General features: G+C 36.9%; 5 protein-coding genes across 8 annotated transcripts; 4 read left to right on the top strand and 1 right to left on the bottom strand.

Moving 5' to 3' along the window:
* The first annotated feature begins 123 nt into the window (after window positions 1-123).
* On the top strand, window positions 124-5,843 carry LOC111433038 (integrin-linked protein kinase 1-like). 2 transcript variants are annotated; one of them, XR_002708723.1, is made up of 13 exons: window positions 124-845; window positions 1,248-1,322; window positions 1,400-1,495; window positions 1,685-1,770; window positions 1,847-1,967; window positions 2,081-2,160; window positions 2,641-2,703; window positions 2,877-2,983; window positions 3,214-3,299; window positions 3,734-3,855; window positions 4,235-4,346; window positions 4,557-5,157; window positions 5,238-5,843. XR_002708723.1 is itself a non-coding variant. In XM_023069932.1 (12 exons), the coding sequence occupies exons 1-12, from the start codon at window positions 525-527 to the stop codon at window positions 4,662-4,664; spliced, it is 1,377 nt and encodes a 458-aa protein (XP_022925700.1). In that variant the 5' UTR covers window positions 124-524; the 3' UTR covers window positions 4,665-5,843. The 2 variants fall into 2 exon arrangements, 1 of the variants encoding a protein (XP_022925700.1); XM_023069932.1 differs by having other exon boundaries at window positions 4,557-5,843.
* A 3,641-nt stretch (window positions 5,844-9,484) lies between these two features.
* LOC111433040 (floral homeotic protein AGAMOUS) lies at window positions 9,485-13,812 on the top strand. Its single transcript, XM_023069934.1, has 9 exons — window positions 9,485-9,823; window positions 10,036-10,265; window positions 12,189-12,270; window positions 12,366-12,427; window positions 12,507-12,606; window positions 12,693-12,734; window positions 13,102-13,143; window positions 13,216-13,372; window positions 13,460-13,812. The coding sequence occupies exons 2-8, from the start codon at window positions 10,060-10,062 to the stop codon at window positions 13,369-13,371; spliced, it is 690 nt and encodes a 229-aa protein (XP_022925702.1). The 5' UTR covers window positions 9,485-9,823; window positions 10,036-10,059; the 3' UTR covers window position 13,372; window positions 13,460-13,812.
* Window positions 13,813-14,344: 532 nt separating this feature from the next.
* LOC111433039 (GDSL esterase/lipase At1g29670-like) lies at window positions 14,345-16,841 on the bottom strand. Its single transcript, XM_023069933.1, has 5 exons — window positions 15,767-16,841; window positions 15,558-15,682; window positions 15,230-15,475; window positions 14,899-15,151; window positions 14,345-14,815 (listed from the first exon to the last, which is right to left on the bottom strand). The coding sequence occupies exons 1-5, from the start codon at window positions 16,014-16,016 to the stop codon at window positions 14,592-14,594; spliced, it is 1,098 nt and encodes a 365-aa protein (XP_022925701.1). The 5' UTR covers window positions 16,017-16,841; the 3' UTR covers window positions 14,345-14,591.
* Window positions 16,842-18,182: 1,341 nt separating this feature from the next.
* Window positions 18,183-18,666, top strand: LOC111433041. The gene has a single exon (XM_023069935.1). It carries the CDS (start codon window positions 18,233-18,235, stop codon window positions 18,623-18,625), a length of 393 nt encoding a protein of 130 aa, XP_022925703.1. The 5' UTR covers window positions 18,183-18,232; the 3' UTR covers window positions 18,626-18,666.
* Window positions 18,667-20,817: 2,151 nt separating this feature from the next.
* LOC111433037 (transcription factor GTE8-like) lies at window positions 20,818-25,187 on the top strand. Of its 3 annotated transcripts, none has more exons than XM_023069930.1 (11): window positions 20,818-21,027; window positions 21,690-22,637; window positions 22,826-22,889; window positions 22,966-23,091; window positions 23,195-23,229; window positions 23,307-23,367; window positions 23,459-23,539; window positions 23,629-23,750; window positions 23,842-23,908; window positions 24,549-24,670; window positions 24,762-25,187. In XM_023069930.1, the coding sequence occupies exons 2-11, from the start codon at window positions 21,846-21,848 to the stop codon at window positions 25,002-25,004; spliced, it is 1,713 nt and encodes a 570-aa protein (XP_022925698.1). In that variant the 5' UTR covers window positions 20,818-21,027; window positions 21,690-21,845; the 3' UTR covers window positions 25,005-25,187. The 3 variants fall into 3 exon arrangements, with proteins under 3 accessions (XP_022925698.1, XP_022925699.1, XP_022925695.1); XM_023069931.1 differs by having other exon boundaries at window positions 22,960-23,091; window positions 23,207-23,229; XM_023069927.1 differs by having other exon boundaries at window positions 22,960-23,091.
* Window positions 25,188-25,220: the final 33 nt, after the last annotated feature.

Genomic DNA, 25,220 nt, shown 5'->3' with positions numbered 1-25,220 from the left:
TTTTTTTTTTTTTTTTTTTTTTTTTTTTTTTTTTTTTTTTTTTTTTTTTTGGTGGTGTGTGCAGATCTATTGAAAACCTCAAGCCAGGTTGAATGGCGTTGTAAGTCAATTGCCGAAGTTTTACTCCAATCAATCGCCATTGCTCAAATAACGAGCCCTGCTCCACGGCGACATTCTTTCTATCCACGCGGGAACTTCTTGTCGTCCCTCGTTGTCATCATCATCCCCAGGCCCACCTTCCCAGTCCACTGTCCTTAAAATCTTCCTACCTTTTCTCATTAATTGTTGTCCCGTCCCTCTCTCTCGAAAAGAAAAATAAGCAAATTGCCTTCCGGATCGGCTTCCAAAATTCCCTTTGAAGCTTTTCCAGATCCAGCAATCCAACTGGGGTGTTGGATTTTTTATATAGCAGGGTTTAAGCTCCTCCTTCTCTTTCAAATCCAATCTACATTCCTCCGATTTAGACAGATACTTATTTCATTCTTCTGGGTTTGATTTTTATATTCCCTGTGATATTTGAGGCAATGAAGAGTCCGGTGAGGTTTAAGTTGGGGAAACAGTCGTCCCTGGCGCCGGATGGGCATCTCGAAGATTTGGAGGAGCTGGTCAAGCAGCACCAAACTGAGGAGGGGATAGATTCGAGGGTGAGGTTGATGTATTTGGCCAATGAAGGTGATTTGGAAGGGATTAATGAACTGTTGGATTCGGGAGTCGATGTCAATTTCCATGATATCGATAACCGGACGGCTCTGCATATTGCTGCTTGCCAGGGATTCGCCGACGTCGTCGCTTTGTTGCTCGAACGTGGCGCTGAAGTTGACTCCAAAGATCGCTGGGGGAGCACGGTAATGATCACATTGCTCTCTCCTCATTTTCCATTACTAGTATCTTCGAAATCTTCCTCTTCTCTCTCTCTCTCTCTCTCTCTCTCTCTCCCCTGCTCTAAATTTAGCAATGTGTAAAAGACTGAAAGGAAGAGTAGTTTTCACTCCAGCCCATCTCCAATTCCACTCCCAAATTCGGCCCATTATGCCGTTTGGATCGGAGTTCATACAACATTCTAATCGTAATGGACTGTGTAAAATCCGTTGCTGGGAAAGTTGGGGCATGAGGGAAGATGATATAAGACGATCTCTGTTACGTGATTATGTTGCAGTCTTCCTTTTCTGATACAATACATCGTGAAATTTTGAAAATATTTGTGTAAAATACGTACAATCTTGAATTGTCTAGTGTCTGCTTAACAGCCTCTTAGGGATGCCGTGCATTACAAGAACCACGATGTGATCAAACTTCTGGAGAAGCATGGTGCAAAGCCTCCGGTATGATCGTAATTTCATAACTCTGCATTTACACTTCGGTGGATTCTGATTCATGGGAGAGGTATTGTTTAATACAGGTGGCTCCCATGCTCGTCAAGAATGCCCGTGAAGTGCCAGATTATGAAATTGATCCTAAGGAGCTTGATTTTACTAACAGTGTGAACATTACCAAGGTAAAATTGTGTTGAAGTGCGTGTTTACATGTTTGATTTGCCTAATTCGTTTTTTGTAATTTGTTCGTTACAGTTGCTTGAGACTTTGAGTTATCTTTGACTGTTACAATAACTAGGTTCTATTATTTCCATTTTCTGCCTTCAAACTCTTAGTCGTCTAAGGATTCTTCACATTGGAAACACTACTAGGGAACATTTCGCAAAGCATCTTGGCGTGGGACTGAGGTTGCTGTGAAAGAGCTTGGAGAAGATCTATTCACCGATGAGGATAAAGTGTGGGTTCTTCGATCTACTCTTTAGTCTTTGCATCTTATAGTCCGTATGGCACTTGAACCTCTTGTTTTTATTCAGGAGGGCTTTCAGAGACGAGCTTGCATTGCTTCAGAAAATACGACACCCCAATGTTGTTCAGTTTCTAGGTGCTGTTACTCAAAGTTGGCCGATGATGATAGTTACAGAATATTTGCCAAAGGTTTTTCCAATCACATAATGTTGCAAAATAGAGAGACATACTTTAATCTAAAGCTTGGTTTTATTTCAGTTGGAACCTTGATTGAATTTTGTTTTCTTCTGTTTTTGATACAGGGAGATCTTGCAGCATTATTGGGCAGAAAAGGAACACTAAAAACCATGACCGTTGTGAGACTTGCCCTTCATATTGCAAGGTCTATCTCTCAACTGAACGAGTTGATCCGAACTATTATTCTTTTTAAGCTTAATTTGAGCTGCTAATACATAATTATGATCTAGAATGCAGTTACTGTTATTAGGAATAGAGTAGGATGTCATATTGCAGTAGGATGGGTTTTAGTTTTCTTTAGGCTTCATATCCTTTTGAAGGAAATCGTAAGTAGAGTTTTGAAGTGATATGAAGGATCCTCAGAAATATAACAATTATAGGATTGAGTGAGCTGGTGAGGAATTTTTCTACTTATAATAAATCATTGGAAACCAAGCTGTAAATTATGTTATGGAGAAGAAAGATCTTATAGTTAATCTGTACAGTTCTGGTTAATGATTTTCAATATCGATACATTCTACAATACCAACGGTTAATTTTCTTGCTGTTCTGTTGAGAATGTGTTCCCTGTATCGTCATCTTTTCTTTAAATTCACTTTTCCACCTGTCTTGGCAAAATATTCAGGGGGATGAATTATTTGCATGAGAACAAGCCAGCACCAATTATTCATCGTGATCTTGAGCCTTCGTAAGCATTCCTGTACAATAACTCATTTATCCTTGGGATTTTTGTTTTTTGTTTTTAACTCTCACAAGTGCTGAGTACACGTAGCATTCTTTGTTGAACTTAAGAATATAAATTTTTCACCAATTTTCTGAATCCGATGACAGTTTTTAATATTGCTTTGATCAAGATTTCAGAAATATTCTGAGGGATGATTCTGGGCACCTGAAAGTAGCGGACTTTGGAGTTAGCAAGTTATTGACAGTTAAAGAAGATAAACCTTTGACCTGTTCAGAGACTTCACGTGAGTCTCCTCTGTCTTGAATTCTGATCTACAAACTTTTTACAATGGTTCATACCCAAGAAAACAGTAATTTTAGTACTCTTTTGAAATAGAATATATGGTTCATTGATACAATAACTCTTCCCATTCTGCACTGATGCATCAGCCCTTACTCGTCATCAAGTCAAATGACACATGATATTGATTGCTGAAAACTCAGGTTGAGTTTTTCTTTTTATCTAATATTATAGGGAGATATGAAGCTCCGGAGGTTTTCAAAAATGAAGAATATGACACAAAGGTGGACGTATTTTCATTTGCTTTGATTTTACAAGAGGTATACATACCTGTCTTTAATTTGTTTTATGTTATGTATTATCAGGCAAATCCTTTTTCTGGGATTCTTCATATTGTGGTTGCTCCTGTTTGTCTCTGAATTTAGAGAATGGTGGCTCTTTGTTGACGCAGCATTGAATGATTTAGAAAACTGTTGAAATGAGTAAAGTCTTTCTTGTTTATAAACTATATAGCATTTCCACACTGACCTCATGAAGGTTGGTTTCGTGGAACCGTTGTGTTCTTATGCAATGAGCAATTAGATGCTTATTTGATAAACAATTTTTTCTTCAATCCTTTTATGACATTATGACCATGAAAGATTTAAGGGGAATATGCTTGAGCATATAAATCCTTTGAAGCATAGACAGTTTCCAAACTAAGCTTTCTGATCGACAGTTTGAATTCTGATATTAGTGATTTGCTATAATCCAGATGATTGAAGGCTGTCCTCCATTTCCCGACAAGCGAGATAGTGAAGTTCCTAAATTGTATGCAGCAGGTGAACGTCCACCATTTAAAGCACCACTTAAACGTTATGCAAACGGACTAAAAGAGTGAGTTCTATCTACCCAAGCTAATTGATTTAAATTTATTATGACCAATGGTAAATTTCTAGTTTGTTTCTTATTTTGTTTTAAAATTTTAAAATCAGGGGTTGAAAAGCTCTTGGGTTTTTAGTGTATCATATTTGTAAATGTGGTTCTTTCTTATCGATTATGTTTTTTAGTCTCTCCTGAATTGTCATCATCGCAAGTCTCATTTGTTTAAAAAAGAAGATAATATGCACGTCGTGAAGCTAGCTGGTTCTCATAGCTATCATGCACTCAGAAATATTCCACGATTCTTCTCACTTCCAAGTTGGCATCAGAGCCAAATCAATTCTCCTGTAATTCATATATTCATTTTGTCGAAGTGAAAATAATTTGTTTGCAGGCTAATTGAAGAATGCTGGAATGAGAAGCCAACTAAAAGACCTACTTTTAGGCAGATAATAACCCAGCTGGAATTCATTTACAATAGATTCGGTCATAAGAGGCGCTGGAAGGTATAGTTCATGGCCTCTGCTTTTTCTTGTCTCCCTACCCCTAGAATTGTTTTAGTGCATAATCTTTTTGAAGATGCAGACATCCACTAGAAAGATAAGCCATATACTTGTTCACGTGGCTCTATATTTTTGTTGATTTTCTGATTAAAGATTTACTGGAATAAATATGAATTTTAAGGAAGTTTATTTTTGGCTTCAACATACATACAGGTCAGGCCATTGAAATTCTTCCAGAATATTGAGGCGATGTTGAAGAAAGATCGTTCCCGTCAAAACAGTTTGAATCTATCAACACATTCTTCTGCCAGCAGTATATGATTTGTCAGATTTTGGTCCAATATTGTGTTTACCTTCCCAGCTTCGTGTGATGAAACGTGTTTCACAGAACTAACTTTCTGACACTCATAATTCTACAATTGTCATTGATTTTAGAATTCGTGAGAGTTTGGGATGAGAAACACCTGCACCATTGTTGATTAAATACCGCCTTTGAATCTGTGACAAATTCAGGATTGTTAGACCCAAATCTTCAATGTTACTTTGAAATGCAAGATCGTGGTTGGTTGAATGAAATACCTTTAACTATCCAACACCTTTGATCATGTCGGATTGGAGGCCCTCTTTGGGCTTGTTTTTAACTATCTTTCACATTTGATCTACAATTCTAGTTTCTCTGGGACATCCTTCTCTTGGGCTTGTTTTTAAGTTTGTTGATAAAAAAGAAGATCGCACCCTTCTTCTAAAATCTCTTATTTTCAGGAAATGTGTGGATGGATATGAAGATGATGACAAAGAATTCGGCAAATTCCAAGTTTGGAGCTTAATATTGTGATAGTTGAACAACAAAGATAGGAATTCCATTTCGTTGACTGTTTACCCGTTTATGTGCAGATTCAGGAGATACCAGCACTAAGTATATCAGCTACCAACTTGGAAAGGGTTTGACGAACAGCTATAGACATAAGTGGCAGGAAAGTACCAACTTGTAAGTTTCAGTTTCAAATTTGATCCTGTTGGTAAAAAGAACCAACTTGCTGACATGAGAAGCAACTATTTTTTGGCTGCAAATCTTCCAACCAGAGATACTTTGGGATTGAATTTGAAGTTGGAGAGTTGATTGTTAATAGCTCGTTTTAACAAATTGGAAAAACAAACCCCAATTCTATCAGATTGAAAACACTGGTTGCTGTATCTTAAGAACATCCATTCCTTAAAATCTCCATTTCCGGGGCAATCAACAGTATCAAATCCACATGGGAAATCAGATCTTCTGGTTAGTTTGTCCATCACACGTCCTTGAGAAATTCGTTCTATATGATTGATTATAAGTCCAGCAAGAAATGCCTTCTTTTATTATTGTTATCTTTGTTTCCATTTTGATGCCGCTGTTTGGTCACCATCATGTGTGAATGTGAAGAATTGCCTGAACTCTGCCTGGAAAATTAGAATTGTAAAGAAAGCAGCTTCTAGTAATATCATGTTATTGCTTTCTTTTAATTGAACCTATTTTTGGCCACCTTCAAGAAGACACCCTTAAAGAGAGACAGCTCAAATCTCATCAAACAGACTGAAACACACTATGAGAGACAAGAAAATATTGATCTCACTTTCCAGACGAATATTCAGCATTGTGAAAACAATCATTCTCTGTCAAAAACAAGAAAAATATGAAAATCTCCAATTCGTCCCAAGCCCTAAGATTCAATAGACAGCCTCGACATTCACTTGCGTCCTTAAACGGCTTGCGAGAGGAAAGACAGTCTCAATAACAAATTCTTTCCCATGTGTTGTCCTCACTCATATGCTACCTAGAATTTTTTTCAGGAGGTCCTGACGTAAGGTTCTTAAAGCATTCTCAACCATATTTGCATATCTTCAAGTGCTCTCTCTTACGGGTATAGTCTTGATTTATTCATGTATCTCTTCTTTACTTACACGTTACACATAATCACTGAGATTAAAAGCCTTTAGCAAAAAGGTGAGCAGTGTATATATGCTTTTAAAGCAATCCATTATCAAAGGTTCACCACATGCTTTCTTTGAAACATATTCTCATTAAGGTATAAAAACACAGCAATTTTATGTTCCTTTTGCAAAGGAGATCTGCAACATGTTCAGGTATAGAGCTCAGCATGGTGGAAAGGAAAAGCTTTGCAGAAAAAAAAGTATGTCAGTAAAGCTGAGTTGCCTTCTGTCCAAAACTGCAATAACTGAAGAGCTTTAGCAACTCAGCCAATTTCATCTCTACAAGTTGGTTCAATTTTCCCTTACTCTCTTACTCTGTCTAAATTATTGCTTTGTTTATACACTTCTCTACCCCTTCTCCCACTCAATTTCTATTAATGGAGTTTCATTGAAGTTGCACATAAAATGAGGAAGAACAGGATCCCAAGTTCATAAGTTGAATGTCAATTGCCATACTTGGTTTCATACTTCATTCACAAAGCTTGGAAATTGAGGCACCTCAAAGTGGAGCGAGATCAAAGCAACTAATATCTTTGAGTCAAATTTATCAGAAAAAAAAAAAAAAAAAAAAAAAACCCTTTTTTTGTTGGAGATCTATTGATAGAATTGTTAGGTAATGGACTACAGATATAGATAGAGTTAAATCTAGACTCATTACAACTCCTATGGCACTACACGTTGAGCTATCCATCCATTTTTAGTGGCAAGAATGGACCACCTACGTCCTGGTTTTATTAAGAATACGCAAGAAAAGCACTTCAAATGGTGATCCGTCCCGTTATAAGCGTAGGGTACGTAGGACCCCCTTGCGACTTCAGCTCGAGCATGATGTTATTTATTGATTTTTCCAGATGTAAACATAAGCGGAAGAAGCTAAGTTGAGTTAGCTGAAGAAATTAAGATGTTTAATGCAGAGATTAGAAGAATTGAAGAGGGAAGGTTGAAATACATGGGTATGGCAATATGGCATTTATGGGGTTTAGGTCTGTTGCCATTGAAGCCCTTCACACTAACCCTCTTTTGAGAAATTAAGTGCACTGCTTTTTGTGGTCCCATTTCAAGACAATATAAAACTCACAGCCCCTTCATTGTTCTTGTTTCTAATTGCCAATTTAATTTGTATAAGAACTAGACAGACATTATCCCCAATTGTTTGAACAAAATGATCAAGCCTGTAGGATGAGTTCAATCTGTTTTTGGTAAGCAATGGAAGCTGTGTTTTGTTTCATAAAATTCAGTTTCATCCGATTCGACTTCAAATCTTGCAATTTTATCATAATGCTTACCTTCTAATAAATATTTCATGTGAAAGATTCCACGTTGGTTGGAGAGGTGAACGAAACATTTCTTATAAGAGTGTAGACAATATTTGCTAGCGGTGGCCTCGAGCTATTATAAATGGTATCAGAGCCAAACACCGAGGGATGTACTAGTGAGGACATTGGGTTCCCCAAGGGAGTGGACTGTAAAATTTCACACCAGTTAGAGAGGAGAACGAAACATTCCTTGTAAGGGTGTGGAAGCCTCTAACTTGAAGATTTGTGAGGTGATCGTTCATATGGGAAAGTTTCGTTAAAAAGGAATTCTCTCTCTCTCTTTGTAATTTGGCATTAAGCTTCCATCCCCTCAAATGGTCCTTGTAGTTGGGGGTAGATATCAACATTATTTCCTTGTCCTCCCAATCTATATCATTTATGTTAATTTATTAACTTAAAGTATTAGATTTAATGTTAATTTAATATGATCTAGCAATAATAGAATTGTTTAGTGTTGAGTCTTGTGATAATATTTGAACGTACATGTAACAACCCAACAACTCAATTTCACTGCCGGTAGATATTGTTCACTTTTAACCTATTATGTATCACCGTTAGTCTCACAATTTTAAAACGCGTTTATTAGAAGAAAAAAAATTTCTACACTCATATAAAGAATATTTGAATTTAGTGATAGCTTTTATTTTCTAAATAATGATGGAATTATTAAAATGTTGATGAATGATCATCATGAACTAAGTTGTCCATATTATTGTTTTTAGAAAGCTTTTGGGTATCATAGATTTGAACTTGGAATGGAATGCATTTTTATCGATTAAAATTTAGATGGTTCAACTATAACTGTTTTTAAAAATTTGGACGAGGCTATGAATTTTGACCAAATATTAAAAAAAGTTGTAATCTCACGTCCAAAAAGTTCAAGAAAGCAATAAGCTCTAAGTACTATAAAAGTAGCTTTAGTTTTAGTTTTGATTTCAAATTGACTCATTAGAAACATTTCAAAATTAGAAAGGGTCTAAATAAGCTGAACTTTGACATTAAAAAAGATTTCTTGAAACGCGCTACAATATCGTTAGACCGAGCAACGAATTCAGCGGAGATTCAAAGAAGAAATTTGTTTTAAAAAAAAAAAAAAACACCAAGTTTTCCAGAAAGTACAGTGTTGTTCATATGAATGTTGAGCCACAAATTGGGCACATGAAAGCTTTTGGTGTCAGATTGGCGAATTGGGCATCATTTTGAGTGTGCAAACCTTTAGATCAAGTGCTCCCATGAATCCATACTTGTTTTTTGAACAATTAATGATATGGAAACCGCTACCAAAGAGTAGTCATCAATCCAACGACTTGTCATTACAATATTTGGTGTTTGAAAAAAGTAGGTTGACATATCGAACCATCATTAATCAGACCATACGAAATGAAAATGCATAGAGTTTTAAATATGGAGAAATGGGAGATTTCAGAAACTGTATGCCCCTCTTCATACAACAAATTTGATGTCTGGGATGGGACTCAGGATACCTTCTATTATTACCTTTACCAAACCACACTCCATAAAACATTATCACTCTGTTTAAAGGAGGTTGATTATGAGTATCCATTCTCTTATGTATGAACAGATTTTGATATCACACAGAAAACCCAGATATCAAAAACTGGATTTGGGTTTGAATGATTAATATAGAGAGAGTATTAGTTTGGCAGATCATGGGAGATGAAGAATGTTTTGCATATAACAGCTATAAGTCATTATCCTTGGCTTTGCTATGGTCGTTTTGTTCTCTAATCTGTGTAAAGCTTTTTAACCTCAAGCCCAATAATGCAACTTATTCCAACATCCCTGTCAACCCATTAATAATCACTTCACAAGTCCTTTTCCTTTCTTTCTTTCTCTCTCTCTCTCTCTCTCTCTCTCTCTAGGAGGAGCTCTTGAGATGCCATTGTTATGCCCAAACCTTATCAGTCACAGCTCACAAGAATGAAAGTTTAGAGCTAAAAGGGTGAAGTGGATTAAGTTAGAAGTAGAAGGCTTTGGTAAATAATCCTTTCTAGAGCTGATAAAGGGTCATTTTCTTTACTTTATAAATACACACACCTCTTTCGCTACCTTACTTCCATTTCTTCTTCTCCTCCTCCTCCCCTAATCTTTGAGGGATACAAAGGCTGTGTGGAGAGATTTCTTTTTGTTCTGTGTTGGAAAGTTCCTTCTCCAAACAGCTCTTTTCCTTATCAGGTTAGTGATCAAAATCTCTGTCTCTTAAACCAACAAAATAAAGCTTAGATTCAGCTTCTGATTCTCTTGCTTCTTCCTCCACCTGTAAATCCATGAAAATGGCCCTGAAAATCTTCTTCTCTTTGATTCCATCTCTTAAGGAATCAACAGTTGTTGGGAAATGGAGATTTGGGTTTTGATTTTGATGAGTGATCTGTTTGGAATTGATTTAGGTAAGCTGCAAATAAGAAGAGAGGATGTCAGACTCACCTCAGAGGAAGATGGGAAGAGGAAAGATTGAGATTAAGAGGATCGAAAATACAACAAATCGTCAAGTCACTTTCTGTAAGAGACGAAATGGGCTGCTTAAAAAAGCTTATGAACTTTCTGTTCTCTGTGATGCCGAAGTTGCTCTCATCGTTTTCTCAAGCCGCGGTCGCCTCTATGAGTATGCTAACAACAGGTAAACACAAACACTATCTACTTTTTTTACATTGTTTTCTTCAAATCTTCCTTCGTGTAACTCATTTTGGGAATCTGGGTTATGTTGAGAATATATTCATTAACTTTACTAAATTTCTTGTTCCTTGAGCTGTTTTTATAGTTGTATGAGGTTGTGGGGATTGTTTTTGCTATTATTGTATCACTTTGCTTGTTCTTGGTATGGTGGATACATAGATCTGGTGTAAGAGATGGAAAGATTGAAAGGAGTAAGCGTTTTGGTAAACTTATGGAGGTCTCTCAGGACACACCTCTTTACATTACCTTACCTTACCTTACCTTACCTTACCTTACCTTACCCCTTCCTCCATTGTTTAAAGCTTCTGTTTCTCTCTCTGTCTCTATATGTCATCTCATGAGTCCAATCCCCTTCATCTCCTTGACATTTCCTTAATAGAAACGTCCATGTTGGATAATAAGAAAGGGAAAGTACAGTTTCAAAACTTTGTCAAAACACCATATACAATAATAAGCTTATTAGGGTTTCAAAGTTTGTCAAAACTTGTGGGTTTCCTTGAAACATGCTAAAACACCCTTTTCCAACCAATCACCTCCAACTCAAGGATTGAACTGCCTAATTGTTGGTTTCCATTCAAACCCTAAAATACATTGGGATTTGTCCTGATTAGTAATGGGTAATCCTTAGATTAAACATGTATTAACAGAGAGAGAGAGAGAGGGGAAAAGGTGTAGCTTTTTCTACCACAAACAAAGTGAGCCAATAGGAAGTCAAAAACTTTACACAAGTCTTAGGTTTGTCTGCATTGTTTGGGAAATGGGGTGTCTGGTTTTAGGGTTTGGGTTCTGATTTTTGGTGTAGGGCTTCAAGAATCTTTGGTCACGTCACTCAAGATTTTTCAGTTTTCAGCCTCCCTGACAAACAAAGGGTTTCTGTCACAATTACTAAAACGGGTTCCTTCCCGTTTCAGATTCAATTCAATTTCATGTCCCTCCCACCAATTTTCTTTTCAAACCATGTTCATCTCTCACTCTCTCTCTCTCTCTCTCCTCTTCTCTCTCTTGAACTCTAAACCAGAAGAGCAGACAAGAGAAAGGGTCATCCCATGGAAGAAGAAACTAAACTGGGCTTCTTAAATTTACCACAAAGTTTGAATCTTTGAAGGGTATTTTTAGAGAGAGAGAGAGAGAGATTAGGGTAGGGAAACTGGTTGAGCCAAGCCAGTGGGAGGGCATGGGCATTTATCTTCAGTAGGGCACAGCTTGGACAGCCACTGATTGAAACGGACGGCTATGATGTACACAGTGTTAGAGACAAAAGGCTTTACCGCCATTTTTTTTTTTTTTGTTTTGGAAGGAGAAAAATCTGGTTTTTACACTGTATCGAGTTGGATAAGAGGGTGGAATTAAGCTGATTGTCCATTGAGTAAAGAGATCAATGACAGTTGGCAAATTCTGGTCCGTCGATTGGATTAAGCCAATCATAAAGCGAGATCTGTGCCAGCATGTCTCAGACAGCCAATCACCAGCTCGACGAAATTAAGGTATCAGTGCATCGGTAAAGGAAACCATGGATATATGCTTCAAAATAATGATATTTAAATGCGGGAGAGAACCTTTTTTGTTGTACATTCCGTCACATCATTGGGAGCCATTTACCCTTTCAACTGATTTCTATCATTCATTTTGCCTTTTGTGGGGTTTCGTATAGGATTCATTTAACTAAGCGAGTTGGGTTAATGTGACACATAAAAATGTTCCTTTTTGTGGATCAAAAACATGTCTCAATGCTTTGTTTGTTTGGTTGTTTTTTAGTTCTCTCCATCTAAAAAATTATCATAATTTTATTTTAATCAACGTGTATAATTAAGGAACCCTAATCAACATGCTATGGTGTTAATTTAGTTTATATTTTGGTTAATTACAGTGTGAAGGCAACCATTGATAGATACAAGAAAGCATCCTCAGATTCCTCAAACACTGGATCTACTTCTGAAGCTAACACTCAGGTACACTTCGATTTCACTAAATTTAAAGAGGAATTGTTGAAGGGAAATGGTAATACAAGATTAAAAAACTCACTATTGAATGAGATTCAACCCAGTTTTACCAACAAGAAGCTGCCAAACTTCGAGTTCAGATTGGTAACTTGCAGAATTCAAACAGGTACTTTGAAGAAAATTTATGAACATTTCCATTAATTCAAGATTTTAAAGCTTCATCATCAGAAGAATGTTGTTTCCAGGAACATGCTGGGTGAGTCTCTAAGTTCTTTGAGTGTAAAAGATCTGAAAAGCCTCGAGAGCAAACTTGAGAAAGGAATCAGCAGGATTAGGTCCAAAAAGGTTGCTTTTCTTCCTTGTTTCTCAAATAACTTAGTCTCAAAATAAGTAGCTAACATTTCTCGGTGCTCTCTCTCTCTCTCTCCCAGAATGAACTCCTCTTTGCTGAAATTGAGTATATGCGGAAAAGGGTAAGCTTTCATATCCCAATTTGATACTAATCCTTTGGGGAGAGCAGCTCGAAAGCCCTTGTTTTTTGGTCTTTTTATCAAACTCATAAAGAAAAGAACACCAAGTTAGCTATGTTTGGATGACCATCTATTGAAATCTTCAATGCAACCTAATTTCTAGCAAACTTGATGATCAATTTCAAGAAAAGGAATCAACTTTCCAAATGGGTTGGTTGAAAGTTTAATTTTTCCAAATGGGTTTCATTGATTTTCCTCTAAATCATAGAAAAAGATCAATCCTTTGAAATTTTGTTCTAGAAACTGTAAAGGGAAGCCCCTGGAGTGATTCTATGTTCTACAATTGAATGAAAAGCTTTGATCTTTGCAGGAAATTGATTTGCACAACAACAATCAGTTGCTTCGAGCAAAGGTCTCGTTCTTAAATCTCTCGATCTCTCTCTGATATGAGCAATTAAGATTCAAACTATGGAAATGTGTGCAGATTGCTGAGAGTGAAAGAAATGCCAACATGATGGGAGGAGAATTCGAGCTGATGCAATCTCATCCCTACGATCCCCGAGACTTCTTCCAAGTGAACGGCTTACAACATAATCACCAGTATCCACGCCAAGACAACATGGCTCTTCAATTAGTTTAAGGTTCTTGTGTTGTCTTGTTTGTTTTACAGTTAAATGAAGCCATTCTCTCTGTATCTAACAAAATACCGACCGAACATTTCGCTGCAGTTAATAATAGTATGGTTTGAAGCTCTCTGGTTGGTGGATTATAAGGAGCGCCCCATCTCTGCTGATTGAAAGGTACTTGAAAGGAACTTGAAGATCATACCTCATCTATGCCTTAGCAAAGTCTTAGCTTCTGGACTCTAAAAAAAGACATATTCCAATATATAAATATATATATATATATATATATATATATATATGTATGTATGTATGTAATGTTGTTGTCTGGTATGCATCCAAAACATTAATAACCTATCTTATCTTTGTGTTAAAATCTATGTCTGTCATACAAACAACTAACATATTGTCTCATACTTCTGTCTTGTTTTCTGTTTCACTGTCTCAACTTTCTGTGATTCCTTATTTTGTTTCTAATTATGATGTAATGGCTGATTATTGAGAAGATTGAAACTTTTTAATTGATTACTTAGCTTAAGTGCAAGAGGGAAATAAGAGAACAATGATTGAAAGCTTTGTATGTTTTTTGGGTTTATTTATGGTTCGTACGTTACCGCCTAAACCCACCACTACCAGATATTTTTCTTTTTGGGTTTTTCCTTTCGGGCTTCACTTCAAGGTTTTAAAACATGTCTACTAGGAAAAGGTTTCCAAACCCTTATGAAGAATGCTTTTGTTCCTCTCTCCAATTAACATAGGATCTCACAATCCACTCTTTCAAGATCCAGCGTCCTCACTGACACTCGTTCCCCCACTCCAATCAATGTGAAACCTCCCAACCCACCCCATTTTAGGATCTAGTGTTCTCGGGCACACAGTCTGGTGTCCATTCCTTTCGAGGCTCATCGTCGTTTTAATTCCGTACTGTTTGTTAAGAACTATATAAAAATTGTAATAAATACAACCCACTGTTTGGACAAGGTCCAGCTCAACTGATCGTTTCTAACATATTAGGTTTTCATTGATTGATTTGATTGATTTGCTTTAGGGTACATCATGAGAGATTTAGTTAAATCTCAAACGTCTAACACAAACACGAGCCATAAATTGAGAGCAAGCATGCCATGTTCTTGAGAAGAATGGCACACACCACCAAAACGTAAACAATTAAAGGGACATTAGAACTCTTCCAACAACTTATGCATAAACTCAACAAGTCCGATCGGTCGGATTTAAACTAGAGTTGAGCGAGTCGACGAATGTCGATTGGGTAGGCGTCGGAGGGACGTTGAGCGCTGTAAGCTCTTCTTCCAACAATGGTGTTGCCAGCCTCAGTTGGATGAAAGGCATCCCAAAATAGATGATCTTTTCTGTTAGGACATGGGGTTTGGAAAGGCAAACATGTTATTTGGCCATTGTTCCTCCCAATCCCACAGCACCCAGCATTTGTAACACTAAACCCTGCACCACCCAACAATTGAATCCTCAGGGACACCATAATAATGAGAAAACAAACTGGGAAGAAAGAGAGAGTTGAATGATACCAAAAGATGAAGGGCTGTTTATGATATCTTGGAAAATCCCATAAGAGTCAATGTAGATGAATCTCGCATCAGGCTGGTCTCTATTGAGTTGATCCACAAGCCCTTTCAGCCGGTTGTTGAACAACTGATTCGCAAAGTTGTACCTTTGGTTACAGGTTCTCCCATCAGGGCTATTCGCCAGTGCATTTGGACTGCACCCAATTTGGCCAACTCCAAATAGCACAAACTTCCTTGCCCCATTGTTGTACATTATCTAAACATAATAACCTTTATAAGAATGCGATCAAAGTCTCACATTGACTTAAAGAAAGCGATGTATAAAACTACTAACCGATAATTGTTGAGTATACTGTTGAATGAGGATTTGAGCGTATTGATCGGGGGTATATTGACGACTCGACGAGTAGATTTGGGGCATGAAATAGTTGTTAAGGTAATCATTGCTACCCAATCCAACAGAATATATACACTTGTTCAAGTAATCAGCAGCCGCATTTTGATCACCAAGAATGTTGACTATCTGTCTAACAGTGTTTTGGTGATTTCTCACTTGCCCACTGAAGCTTATCCGAGCCCCCTGCAAGAACACAACACCGCCCATGTCAAACTTCTAACAACAAAGATACATGAAGTGGGTGTGTAATAATAAAGAAAATTACCAACTGCTGGCCAGTTTCCTCTCTTATTCCAGCCGCTGCAGACGCATAGTTCACTCCTCTAAGTATGTCTCGGCCTCTGGTGTTGGAATAGGGAGGGATGTAGGTATTGAATCCCAATAACTCCGCTATAAGCCATAAAAAACAACAAAGTTATACACATTTCTTGATTACAGAGACTCGTTGTTGGAAAGGAAGCGGTGAATGTTTACCAATGACATCGACGGTGGTTTTGCCATTGGAGAATCTTCCAGTAGTGCCTTGGGGAAAGTCGATGCCATAAGGGAGGTAATTGGCGCGAGCCAGAGAAGAAAGGCGATTGTTATTGCCATTATCAACCAAAGAGTCGCCAAAAATGAAGTAGCAAGGAACTTGGGGTTGTTGCTGGGCGGTGCAGCACCAGAATGCAAGCACCGCAACAAGCATACCCCATAGCTGATTCCTTACAACCTTGCCGCCCATGGCCACTCTTGCACAAACAAGACTGGTAAGCTTGATTGTTTGGGAAGGTTGACGTGGAAGTGAGGTTGAAAAGGTGCAGAATAGTGTTTAAATAGAAGGGGGTGTTCAACTCCAATTAGGAATGGGTTTTACAGTTGAGGAAACGAAGACTAAGAGTTGGGCATTTAATTAGAGTGCGAAGCCAAAATCTTTATGTTTATATGAAGCACTTGTGCAACTGGTCCAGTTGGGTATGGGTGGAAATGTACTGAAAAAGGCATAGTTTTGATATCAAGTAAGATGAGGGGCGTCTGTCGGTGCCGGTGGCTGCTTGTCTTGACCATTCAAAGCTTTTGACAATCAAATGTGATTGTGAATTTGGACGTGGCGAAGCGAATAAATGTGGATAAAGGCAAAGTGGGTGAGAAAATTGAATGCTTGGGACTTGGGAGTTGGAGTCCATGCCTATTAACTTCCCCAATCAATTGCCAACCTTTGACAATCTACGCCTTTCTCATTTCACCGACATGTCGACACCAACATATCGCCATGTCCGTGTCCATACAAATACTTCAATTTCACTCCTTTAGCCATTTCCGCCCTCCAAGGGGGTGGATCCCGGCCTCGTCTACGACTCCAATTACATCGACTATCTCGATGACTACCTCTACAGCCTCAAAATGAACTCGATTGACCTTTCCTTCACGTGCCCTCCCACCTCACGACCTCAACTTATATTCATGGTTAAGGTAATCAATGTTCTTGTATGTTCACGTGGTTAGATAAAACTATATTAACTCAGGGTAAGAAAAATTGACGACTAATCACATTTACCTACGGTTCATTTGGAGGCATTTCAGGTTTACGGAATGTAAACATGATTCTACCAAACATCATACACTTATAAAATACAATCAGGAGACTATACCTCATTAAAGCAATAAACTGATAAACACAAGATTTTGGCATTCAACGAGCATGCAACCTTGGACAACACGTTTTTGACAAAATTTATTATTCGACCATTTTAATAAAATTTTAATTTGAAAGATTAAATTTAATCTTTATAGAGTTACAAAATTTGAAAATAAAATTATGGAACACTACGTTACTATTAAAAATTTAAATTAAACCAATAATATAATAAAAACTAATATTATATTTGGAAAAGGGAATTAGTATTAAAGAGGGAAAATGATTGGGAAAAGATTAGTCCTTTAAGCGAGGGATGGGGTGACGTGTTGGATAATGAGTGGCTTGTCGTATTCGGAACCATTTGTTCTGCTTCGGGACAGGGTAAAGCTTATTCTTTAAAATTATAATTATTAATAACATATAATTTGTGGGCCCGTCATCAGCGCCGTCCTCACGGCGTATAAGCCGACGAATGCGGCTAGTTTTAGCTTTACAAATACGCCTTCTTCTTTTCGGGATTCCCAATCTAATGATTCCATTTCGAATTTTTTAAGCTAATATTCCTCTTTCGGCTCGAATCGGCTTAGCTTCGGCGTGCAGGGCCATCTGGATTAAAAACATAATTATTATTCTGTTTCCTCACGTATTTCCAGCTATTATCAGATTTAAATAACAACATAATTTTGTGTAATTCCTTTACTTTCGATTAAAAACAAAATACTTATTTAAGAAAACATTTTTAAATACACCATAAAAGAAGCTACCATCATTTATGAAATAACAAAAATATTACCAAAATAAAATTAAAATTTATTTAAAACACTTAATTAATTTATTGTTAATAAAAACATCTCACTAAAAAAAAAAGAAAGACAATATTACAATATTTGGTAATGGGTTGGACAATTACAAATGGTATTGAAGCTAAATATGAGGCAGTGTGTCACTAACGACGCGGGCTCCCAAGGATAGATTGTGAGATATAGTGTCCTGGGTGAATTGTGAAATCTCGAATGGAGAGGATAACAAAACATTCATTATCCTCTTCCTAAGACTAAAAGAGGGTTAGAGGGACGTATTTTAAAACGCTGAAGGGAAGCATAGAAAGAAAAGAGTAAAGAAAACAATATCAACTAGCAGTGAACTTAAAGATATTAATGAACGAGTGAGGGGAAGTGATTAATAAAAACACAAAAAAAATCGTAAGCTTTGCCTTTTGAGTGACGCCATTTCTTTTTCTTTGTCCTATAAAGCCCATTCTTCCTTTCCTTTTCCCTCTCTCTCTCTCTCTCTCTCTCTCTCGTTCAACCATTTCCGTCCCCATGGCCGAAGAATTCCACGACTCCGACGTCATAATCGCCGACCACCGCCGCCTGTTCCACCCCTCCCTCGACTACGCCCACACCCAAATCCCCATCACAACTCATCGGAGCTCCAGAAACGACACCAACAGCAACAGCAAAGATTCCGCCGCCTCTCTCCCCGTCAAAATCCCAGAAACCGTTTACCGTTACAATTCCTCCGACATGGAGGAGGTGGACGAGGATTGGGACATTGAAGACAACATCGTACCCCCGCACCTCATCATCGGTCGTCGCGTAGCCGGAAAAATGGCTTTCTCCCTCTGCACCGGCAACGGTAGGACGCTCAAAGGAAGAGATTTAAGCCAAGTTCGAAATTCTATTCTCAAAATGACCGGATTCCTGGAAACTTGACCCCAAATTACTCCAAATCAATATTTGTAAAGAAGATTAATCAAAAAAAGGGAACCCATTTTTTCTTTAGAATAATTCATCATGTTCTTATTTTTACTACGGGGGTTGTGTAAAATTTTCATGGGAAACATGAAGGAATGCATGTTCACAGATTGGGTGGAGGTTCTGAGCATTGTTTAATTTATGTTTGGCAGTGTTCTTAAACACAAATAATGTTCTTTCTTTAAACCATAACTGATTTTGGACTGTCCCAACATCACCACCTACGCTTTCACGAGATGTTTCATTATTGCCTTGTCTTTTTCTCCCAATAATTCAACACTTTTTTCTTCTTCTTCTTTTTTAATTCTATTATTATATATATATATATATATATATATTAATTATCATGTTCTCATTATAATCCAAATTTTTAATGTTGGGTAGGACGTGATTGAAACCATACATATAATGTGACAAGAAAATATTAAATAACCTAATGTTTTAATTCCAAACATTATGTTTATTTGGTTCCAAAATTATTGAATAGAAAAACAAAAAAAGAATCGCTTAAAAACATCAATATTTTCTGACAACGAAGCCACGTGTAGAAATTGACCCGTCTTTCACTACATGTGTAAAAAAATTGTTTGGAAAGTGTCAGACATTGAGATTAATGATGTCGCTTAGATCACGGTGACCGATTCTATTAATTCTAGAGATTATAATATTTCTCTTTTAAGAAGACATATATAGATGTCTACGAAGATTGGAAAGGCTTCCACATTACCTATTTCATTCTCTATCTCAACAAAATTCTCTATTTATATCTGCAGAAGACTGGAGCAAGATTCTCCACTGAAAATTTGCAGAGGGCTAGTTAACCAAAAATAATTTTTTTATGTTTATTATTATTTGTAAATATAATTATTCTAAAATTTTTCATTTTTCACTACAATCTTTAATATATATATATATATATATATATATATATATATATATATATATATATTCACCCATTTTATTAACGTAATTTCTAAAAATTTTAATTTTAATATTTAAAGATGGATTTCAAAATTAATTAATTTATTTTTAGTAGAGTCCAGAGATATTTATAATAATATATATGTTTTTAATATTTAAAAAATATATAGTTTAATTTTTAGGAGGACTATATTGAACCAATAAATTTGAACTTTTAATTTCTAATTTCGTCCATTTGGGTTCCAAATTTAAATAAATTATACAAACTTCACTATGACAACATTAATTACACAAAAATGTTCTAATAATTCCATAATTGATTTTATAACGTCTTTAGCTCACAAATTATAAAATAAAACTTTTATTCTTTTTGTTTTCTATTTTTACTATAAAACGCTAAAAAAAAAAATGGCATAAATACGTAACCACCACAAATTATGAACAAATTTACCTTTTTACGGAGTTACTAAATCTGGAACGTTCCACTATTACCACAGTAATTAATCCAAAAACACTATAAAACTACTTGGATTCATACACGGAAGAGATCAAGAACTCGAGGAAGAAAAGAAATAAGGCATTAGAATTGAAAGAATGAATTTTTTCAACAACTATTGCCTCATTTCTTGTCTCCTAGTGATAATGTCGATGATGGGTAATCCCGTTTCCGCGGGGTCAAAGACCATGCCGCCGCTTAGTCGATGGAAGGTCGTGATTTTTAATCAATTGAATCCCGGACAAACTTTATTAGCTCACTGTAAATCAAAGGAGGATGATTTGGGTGATCATTTACTCCAAGTGGGTGAACAATACTCGTGGGAATTCAAAGAGAATGTCATCTCAACGACTCGTTTTTGGTGTACTTTCACAACGTCATTAAATAAACGTATCGTCATGGACGTGTTTTGGCCAGAGACTCATCCTTGGCTTGCTTATAGATGCAACGACTACTCTTGTGTTTGGGTTGCTCAAGATGATGGCATGTATTTGACCAACATTCCCGAGGGTAAAAGAGAGCTTGTGCGTAAATGGGATACCTAGACGAATGTGGACGGGAAATATTGTCATATTTAATTTCATGTACTCATCCCGTCTTATTATTAATAAAACTTAAGCAAAACAGGGAAAGACCAAATAATTCATTTAACGTTAATATAAAGTAAATAAAATATTAAATATTTATTTATTTATTTATTTATATATATATATGACCGAGGCAAAAAATTGGAGCGAAAACCCGGCATCTGTTAAGACAGGACAATGGGAATGGAAGGATAGTCTTCCCATAAACCCTAGACTTATCGCCTTCCCTCTCCCTCGTTTGCGCGGTTGTTTTCTTCGAGGGGGCTCTTCGCCCTCTCTCTTCGAATTATTTGTCTCCGTTTCACGTCGTTCATCTGTTCTATCTCTAGGCTTCCGAAGCTCTCCAGTCGATCTGTGTAAGTTCTTTCTTTCTTTCTAACTTATTATTATCATCTCCGCCGTTGGGAGTGGGCTGGGGGTTCACTGAGATTCGAGGTGCTCTAGATTTTGATGCTGTCTTCTATTGATTTCACTCGACTCGATTTGACCAAACTTATAGATTTCGTCTGTTCTTCGTTTGATTTTGCCTATTCTGTTTCATTATTTCTTATCGCTTATAGATTTGAGGTCATGAGACCGATGTTTGATTATACCCTAATAACTTTTGCTTGAATTTGTTTGATTCTTTTTGATCTTTTATCTCTTGTTATTTTCATTTCGAGATTTTTCAACTTTCTTGTTGACAGCTTCTCCGAGAAACATCTGTGGATTCCGACTTTTTCTTGAAGTCGATAGTTTCAGCCCGTTCCATTCTTAGTAGATACTCTTTTTTGTTGAGCACGAAATTTCTTGTCTCTTTGTGTAAGTGCTTATGTTTCCACCGAACATTATAGATTTTCTGGAACGCGGTTTTTTATGCGGACATGTTCTATTATTATTTGTTGATACGTTATGGCGGCCCTTTCGTTTGGTCCCATGTTGGTGGGTTTATGAGATACTATAATATCACGTTGTTTTTTGGTTAGTCATTTAGTAGGTTTCGTGTCTCTTTTAAGACTGAACTTTATTTTCTATTCAGGCTCTCTGGAGGTTTAATTTCGAGATGAGTAGTTCTTACATCATTCCTCATCTGCTTGAGGGATGCCACTTTTCTGGTGTTCTTGGTTGCTTTTAAAAAGATTAATTATCTAGCTCTCTTCGGGTATTGGATTTCTTGCCATTTCTTTGGGTCAAAATGATTGCCACTGAAACCATTGTATCGAGCAAAAAGCTGAAAATTAAATTTGCTGGTAAACGAGTAGAAGATCATCCGGGTTCACAATCCTGTGATTTTGGGAAGCTTGTAGGCCAGAAATTGTCATTCAAGGGCACAAATGGGTTGAAAGTGGATGACACATTCAACCATTCGTTAAATGCTCTCTGTAATGGTAAGACCTTTGCTGCTGCTTGTTCCAAGTCAAAATCTTCCATCACTATCACTGATAAGCGCAGAGCAACTGAGGATATAGAATCTCCTAGAGAGAAGAAGCAGAAGTTGGATCGTAGTACAACACAACAATGCTCTTCAATTTTAAAATCACTTATGTCCCATCCATTCGGTTGGGTTTTCAACCAGCCCGTGGATCCTGTGGCATTGCAAATTCCTGATTACTTCTCAATCATCACTGATCCTATGGATTTGGGAACTGTCAAATCCAAACTAGAGAGAAATATGTATCGGGCTAGTGAAGAATTTGCAGCTGATATTAGACTGACATTTTCTAATGCCATGCTTTACAATCCTCCTGGTAACCATGTTCATAAGATAGCAAAGGAACTTCACGAAGTTTTTGAGAAGAAATGGAAACTGCCAAAGGAAAAATGGTTTGGTGGAAAATCAGATTTTCAGCGAGAAAAACTTTCAAGTGGACCAACAGGAGAAAAGGTTTCTCGAACTCCATCATCTCACAATACTTTATTGAAGAAGAAGTCAACAGGATCTGAAGAGAAAGTTAGCAAGCCGTCTTCAAATGCAAATGGTGCTGAGGCAAGTGATATTCATGCATTTTGTTTACGTTCCGAAAGTTTATTTTCAAGTTGTATTGTTGACGATACACTAGAATCTGTATAATGAATATTTTCTCATTTGGTTTGCTTGATTATATAACATCCACAGTTATTAGGCAGCATTCTTATCTTGCATGATGGATTACATTTTCTCATTAACATGTCCAGGTTGATCGTGCTAGAACACTTCCAACTTGTGCACCCAAGCCTTCCAGGAAGAACTTCCATACAGGTATGAAGTGGCAGATTACGGTTCTGCTATATGGCCCTGAGAAGGAGCTAATTAGTCATGTATCTGATAGTTACAGAAACTGGCAGTAAACATGCTTCTAGCTCCTTTGAGAAACAAACACCAAGACATAAGTGTACAGGATGTGGAAGCACGCCATTTCTGTGCGGCTCTTCTTCCAATTTAGGCCATGCACCCTCTGGTGGTTAGTTGACTGTTCTATTCCTTTCATGTGTTCATTCTGGTAATTGTCTAAAAAAATTAATTTCTGCTTAATTTAGATCAATCTAATTAGAGATTATTGTCAGGAGAAAATCCAGATGTCAATGATCCTTGCAGACTGGTATGATACTACTGCAGAGTTGTCATGAAACATTCACAAATTTTGTTTTCACTTATGTAATTTAAATATTAATTTAGGACTCTCAAACAAGGAGCTTGTCAGCTTCCCAGATGTCCAAGTCGGATACAGACTCTGATGGTCAGTTCACATACATATTTGTTGCGAAAACTTTATTGTAGTGATATCCTTCTCATCTGAGAATGCTCATACTACTGGGAATGATGTGAAGGGATTAGAAGTGTTTTGGAGGATGAAGGAAAACCTCCTTGTGATCAGCCTTTGACCCTTGGGGCAAATGCTACTTCCGAAGGTTGTTTTTTCTGTTAGTGCAGTAGATAGACCTATCTTTTTCTTTATCACGTATATCATACTAACTTTGTCTCTTCTAACTTGTTGCAGCGTTCTCTACCCCAATTTTTGATGTACAACTTTCACCGAAAAAGGCTCTTCGTGCTGCAATGCTGAAGAGTCGATTTGCTGAAACTATTTTGAAAGCACAACAGAAGGCACTTCCTGATCATGTAAGCTCCCTAATTCATTAAAAAGATGTTATGAGCATTTTGCTATTAGACTATAGTGGTTTTACAGTAATAGTTTCTGCATCATTGATAGGGCGATAAAGTTGACCAAATGAAGATCCAACAGGAGAAGGAGAGGTTAGAAAGGAGGCAGCGTGAAGGTAAAAGCAACATCGTGTGCAATATTGCCGTGAATGCTATTTTTGTTGCTTATTGAACTGCAAACAGAATTTATTTGATAAAAAAAACTATCTTGTTGGATGATTAATGAATTTTAATGAAAGTCGAACTATGGGTAGCCCTCCAAGTAAATTTCTGTAAAGAGTAAATGGAAGAAACGCCTTTCCTCTCCCCTGCCTATCACATTTTTAGACTGACCATAAGAGTACACACTTGGTTTGAATTACGGTTGCTCTAATATTCATGTGATGTTTTTTCTTTTTAAATAAATAGCTTCCCATGAAAATATTGATTGAATTATGAATTTGGTTCATGGAGATTTTTTTATCTTTGACTAAATCATAGGCATTAAATTAAAGCCCCTCTTAAATTCGTACCAACCAAATTATAGTCTAGTCTAAATTATAGGATGGAAATAAACACTCTCCCTAACATAATTAATTAAGTGAAACCAAAACACTGCTCATTTTACTTCCATCTTTTCTATATTAAAACTTTTGATACTGTAAGGAGATTAATGTCCTGCGGACCAAATTCATAATTTTCCCTAAAAAATATCTCATGCATCGCTATGGGCATATGTACTTATTGATTGTGCATTTCCTCTTGTGAATCATGTAGAGAGAGAACGTATAGAAGCAGAAATAAAGGCTGCTGACATGGCCGTGCGATTAAAAGCAGAGGCTGAGAAGCAGCAGCAGAGAGAAAGAGACAGAGAGGCTGCCCGTATTGCTATTCAGAAGGTTATTCATCGACTATGTGTAACTACTTTTATCATATATTCTGTTCTCTAGCTATCGCAAGTATCCTTGACCAGTTCCTTCTGTCATTTAGATCCAAAGAACTGTTGAACTGGATCAGAATCTTGAGATGCTGAAGGAGCTGAAAAAGCTCAGTGGGGGATTCTTATTTGTCCAACATCACCGTGCAATAGTGAAGAGGTCATTCGATGAGAGCCAGTTGGAAAACCCATTAGAACGACTCGGTTTGTTTATGAAGGATGAATTTCTGGATGATGATGAAGAAACCATCTACAATGAAAATGGAGAAGAGAGGGAGAGTTTTTCCAAAAGCTGAAGAGAGAGGGAGACTTTTGTCAAGCTGAGTGTTTTGTCTGCTCGTTTGTAAAATGGCATTCATGTTTGGTTGGGTTAGGATTTAGGACTTCCGAGTACGATAACTTTGAGTAGAGTACAGAAGTTGAATGTATAGCCCAAAGTTCTATGGATGGGAAACTGAAAAGCAAAAACAGTATCTCCAAAAAAAAAAAAAAAAAAAAAAAAAAAAAAAAAA

This window comes from Cucurbita moschata, unplaced genomic scaffold (genome assembly GCF_002738365.1).
Source record: "Cucurbita moschata cultivar Rifu unplaced genomic scaffold, Cmos_1.0 Cmo_Scf00041, whole genome shotgun sequence".
Classification (NCBI taxonomy): Eukaryota; Viridiplantae; Streptophyta; class Magnoliopsida; order Cucurbitales; family Cucurbitaceae; genus Cucurbita; species Cucurbita moschata.
This window is presented reverse-complemented; position numbering and strand designations above follow the sequence as displayed.

Excerpts from the sequence above, each read along its gene's own strand:
- LOC111433038 (XM_023069932.1), top strand. The coding sequence starts at position 525 with ATGAAGAGTCCGGTGAGGTTTAAGTTGGGGAAACAGTCGTCCCTGGCG. Across the intron at positions 2,161-2,640 it reads CTTGCCCTTCATATTGCAAG|GGGGATGAATTATTTGCATG; the intron begins GTCTATCTCTCA and ends CAAAATATTCAG. Across the intron at positions 3,300-3,733 it reads TTGCTTTGATTTTACAAGAG|ATGATTGAAGGCTGTCCTCC; the intron begins GTATACATACCT and ends GCTATAATCCAG.
- LOC111433040 (XM_023069934.1), top strand. The coding sequence starts at position 10,060 with ATGTCAGACTCACCTCAGAGGAAGATGGGAAGAGGAAAGATTGAGATT. Across the intron at positions 12,271-12,365 it reads CTTCTGAAGCTAACACTCAG|TTTTACCAACAAGAAGCTGC; the intron begins GTACACTTCGAT and ends GATTCAACCCAG. Across the intron at positions 12,428-12,506 it reads AACTTGCAGAATTCAAACAG|GAACATGCTGGGTGAGTCTC; the intron begins GTACTTTGAAGA and ends TGTTGTTTCCAG.
- LOC111433039 (XM_023069933.1), bottom strand. The coding sequence starts at position 16,016 with ATGGGCGGCAAGGTTGTAAGGAATCAGCTATGGGGTATGCTTGTTGCG. Across the intron at positions 15,476-15,557 it reads AGGAAACTGGCCAGCAGTTG|GGGGCTCGGATAAGCTTCAG; the intron begins GTAATTTTCTTT and ends GTGTTCTTGCAG. Across the intron at positions 15,152-15,229 it reads AGTATACTCAACAATTATCG|ATAATGTACAACAATGGGGC; the intron begins GTTAGTAGTTTT and ends TATTATGTTTAG.
- LOC111433041 (XM_023069935.1), top strand. The coding sequence starts at position 18,233 with ATGGCCGAAGAATTCCACGACTCCGACGTCATAATCGCCGACCACCGC.
- LOC111433037 (XM_023069927.1), top strand. The coding sequence starts at position 21,846 with ATGATTGCCACTGAAACCATTGTATCGAGCAAAAAGCTGAAAATTAAA. Across the intron at positions 22,638-22,825 it reads CAAATGCAAATGGTGCTGAG|GTTGATCGTGCTAGAACACT; the intron begins GCAAGTGATATT and ends TAACATGTCCAG. Across the intron at positions 23,092-23,194 it reads AGGCCATGCACCCTCTGGTG|GAGAAAATCCAGATGTCAAT; the intron begins GTTAGTTGACTG and ends GATTATTGTCAG.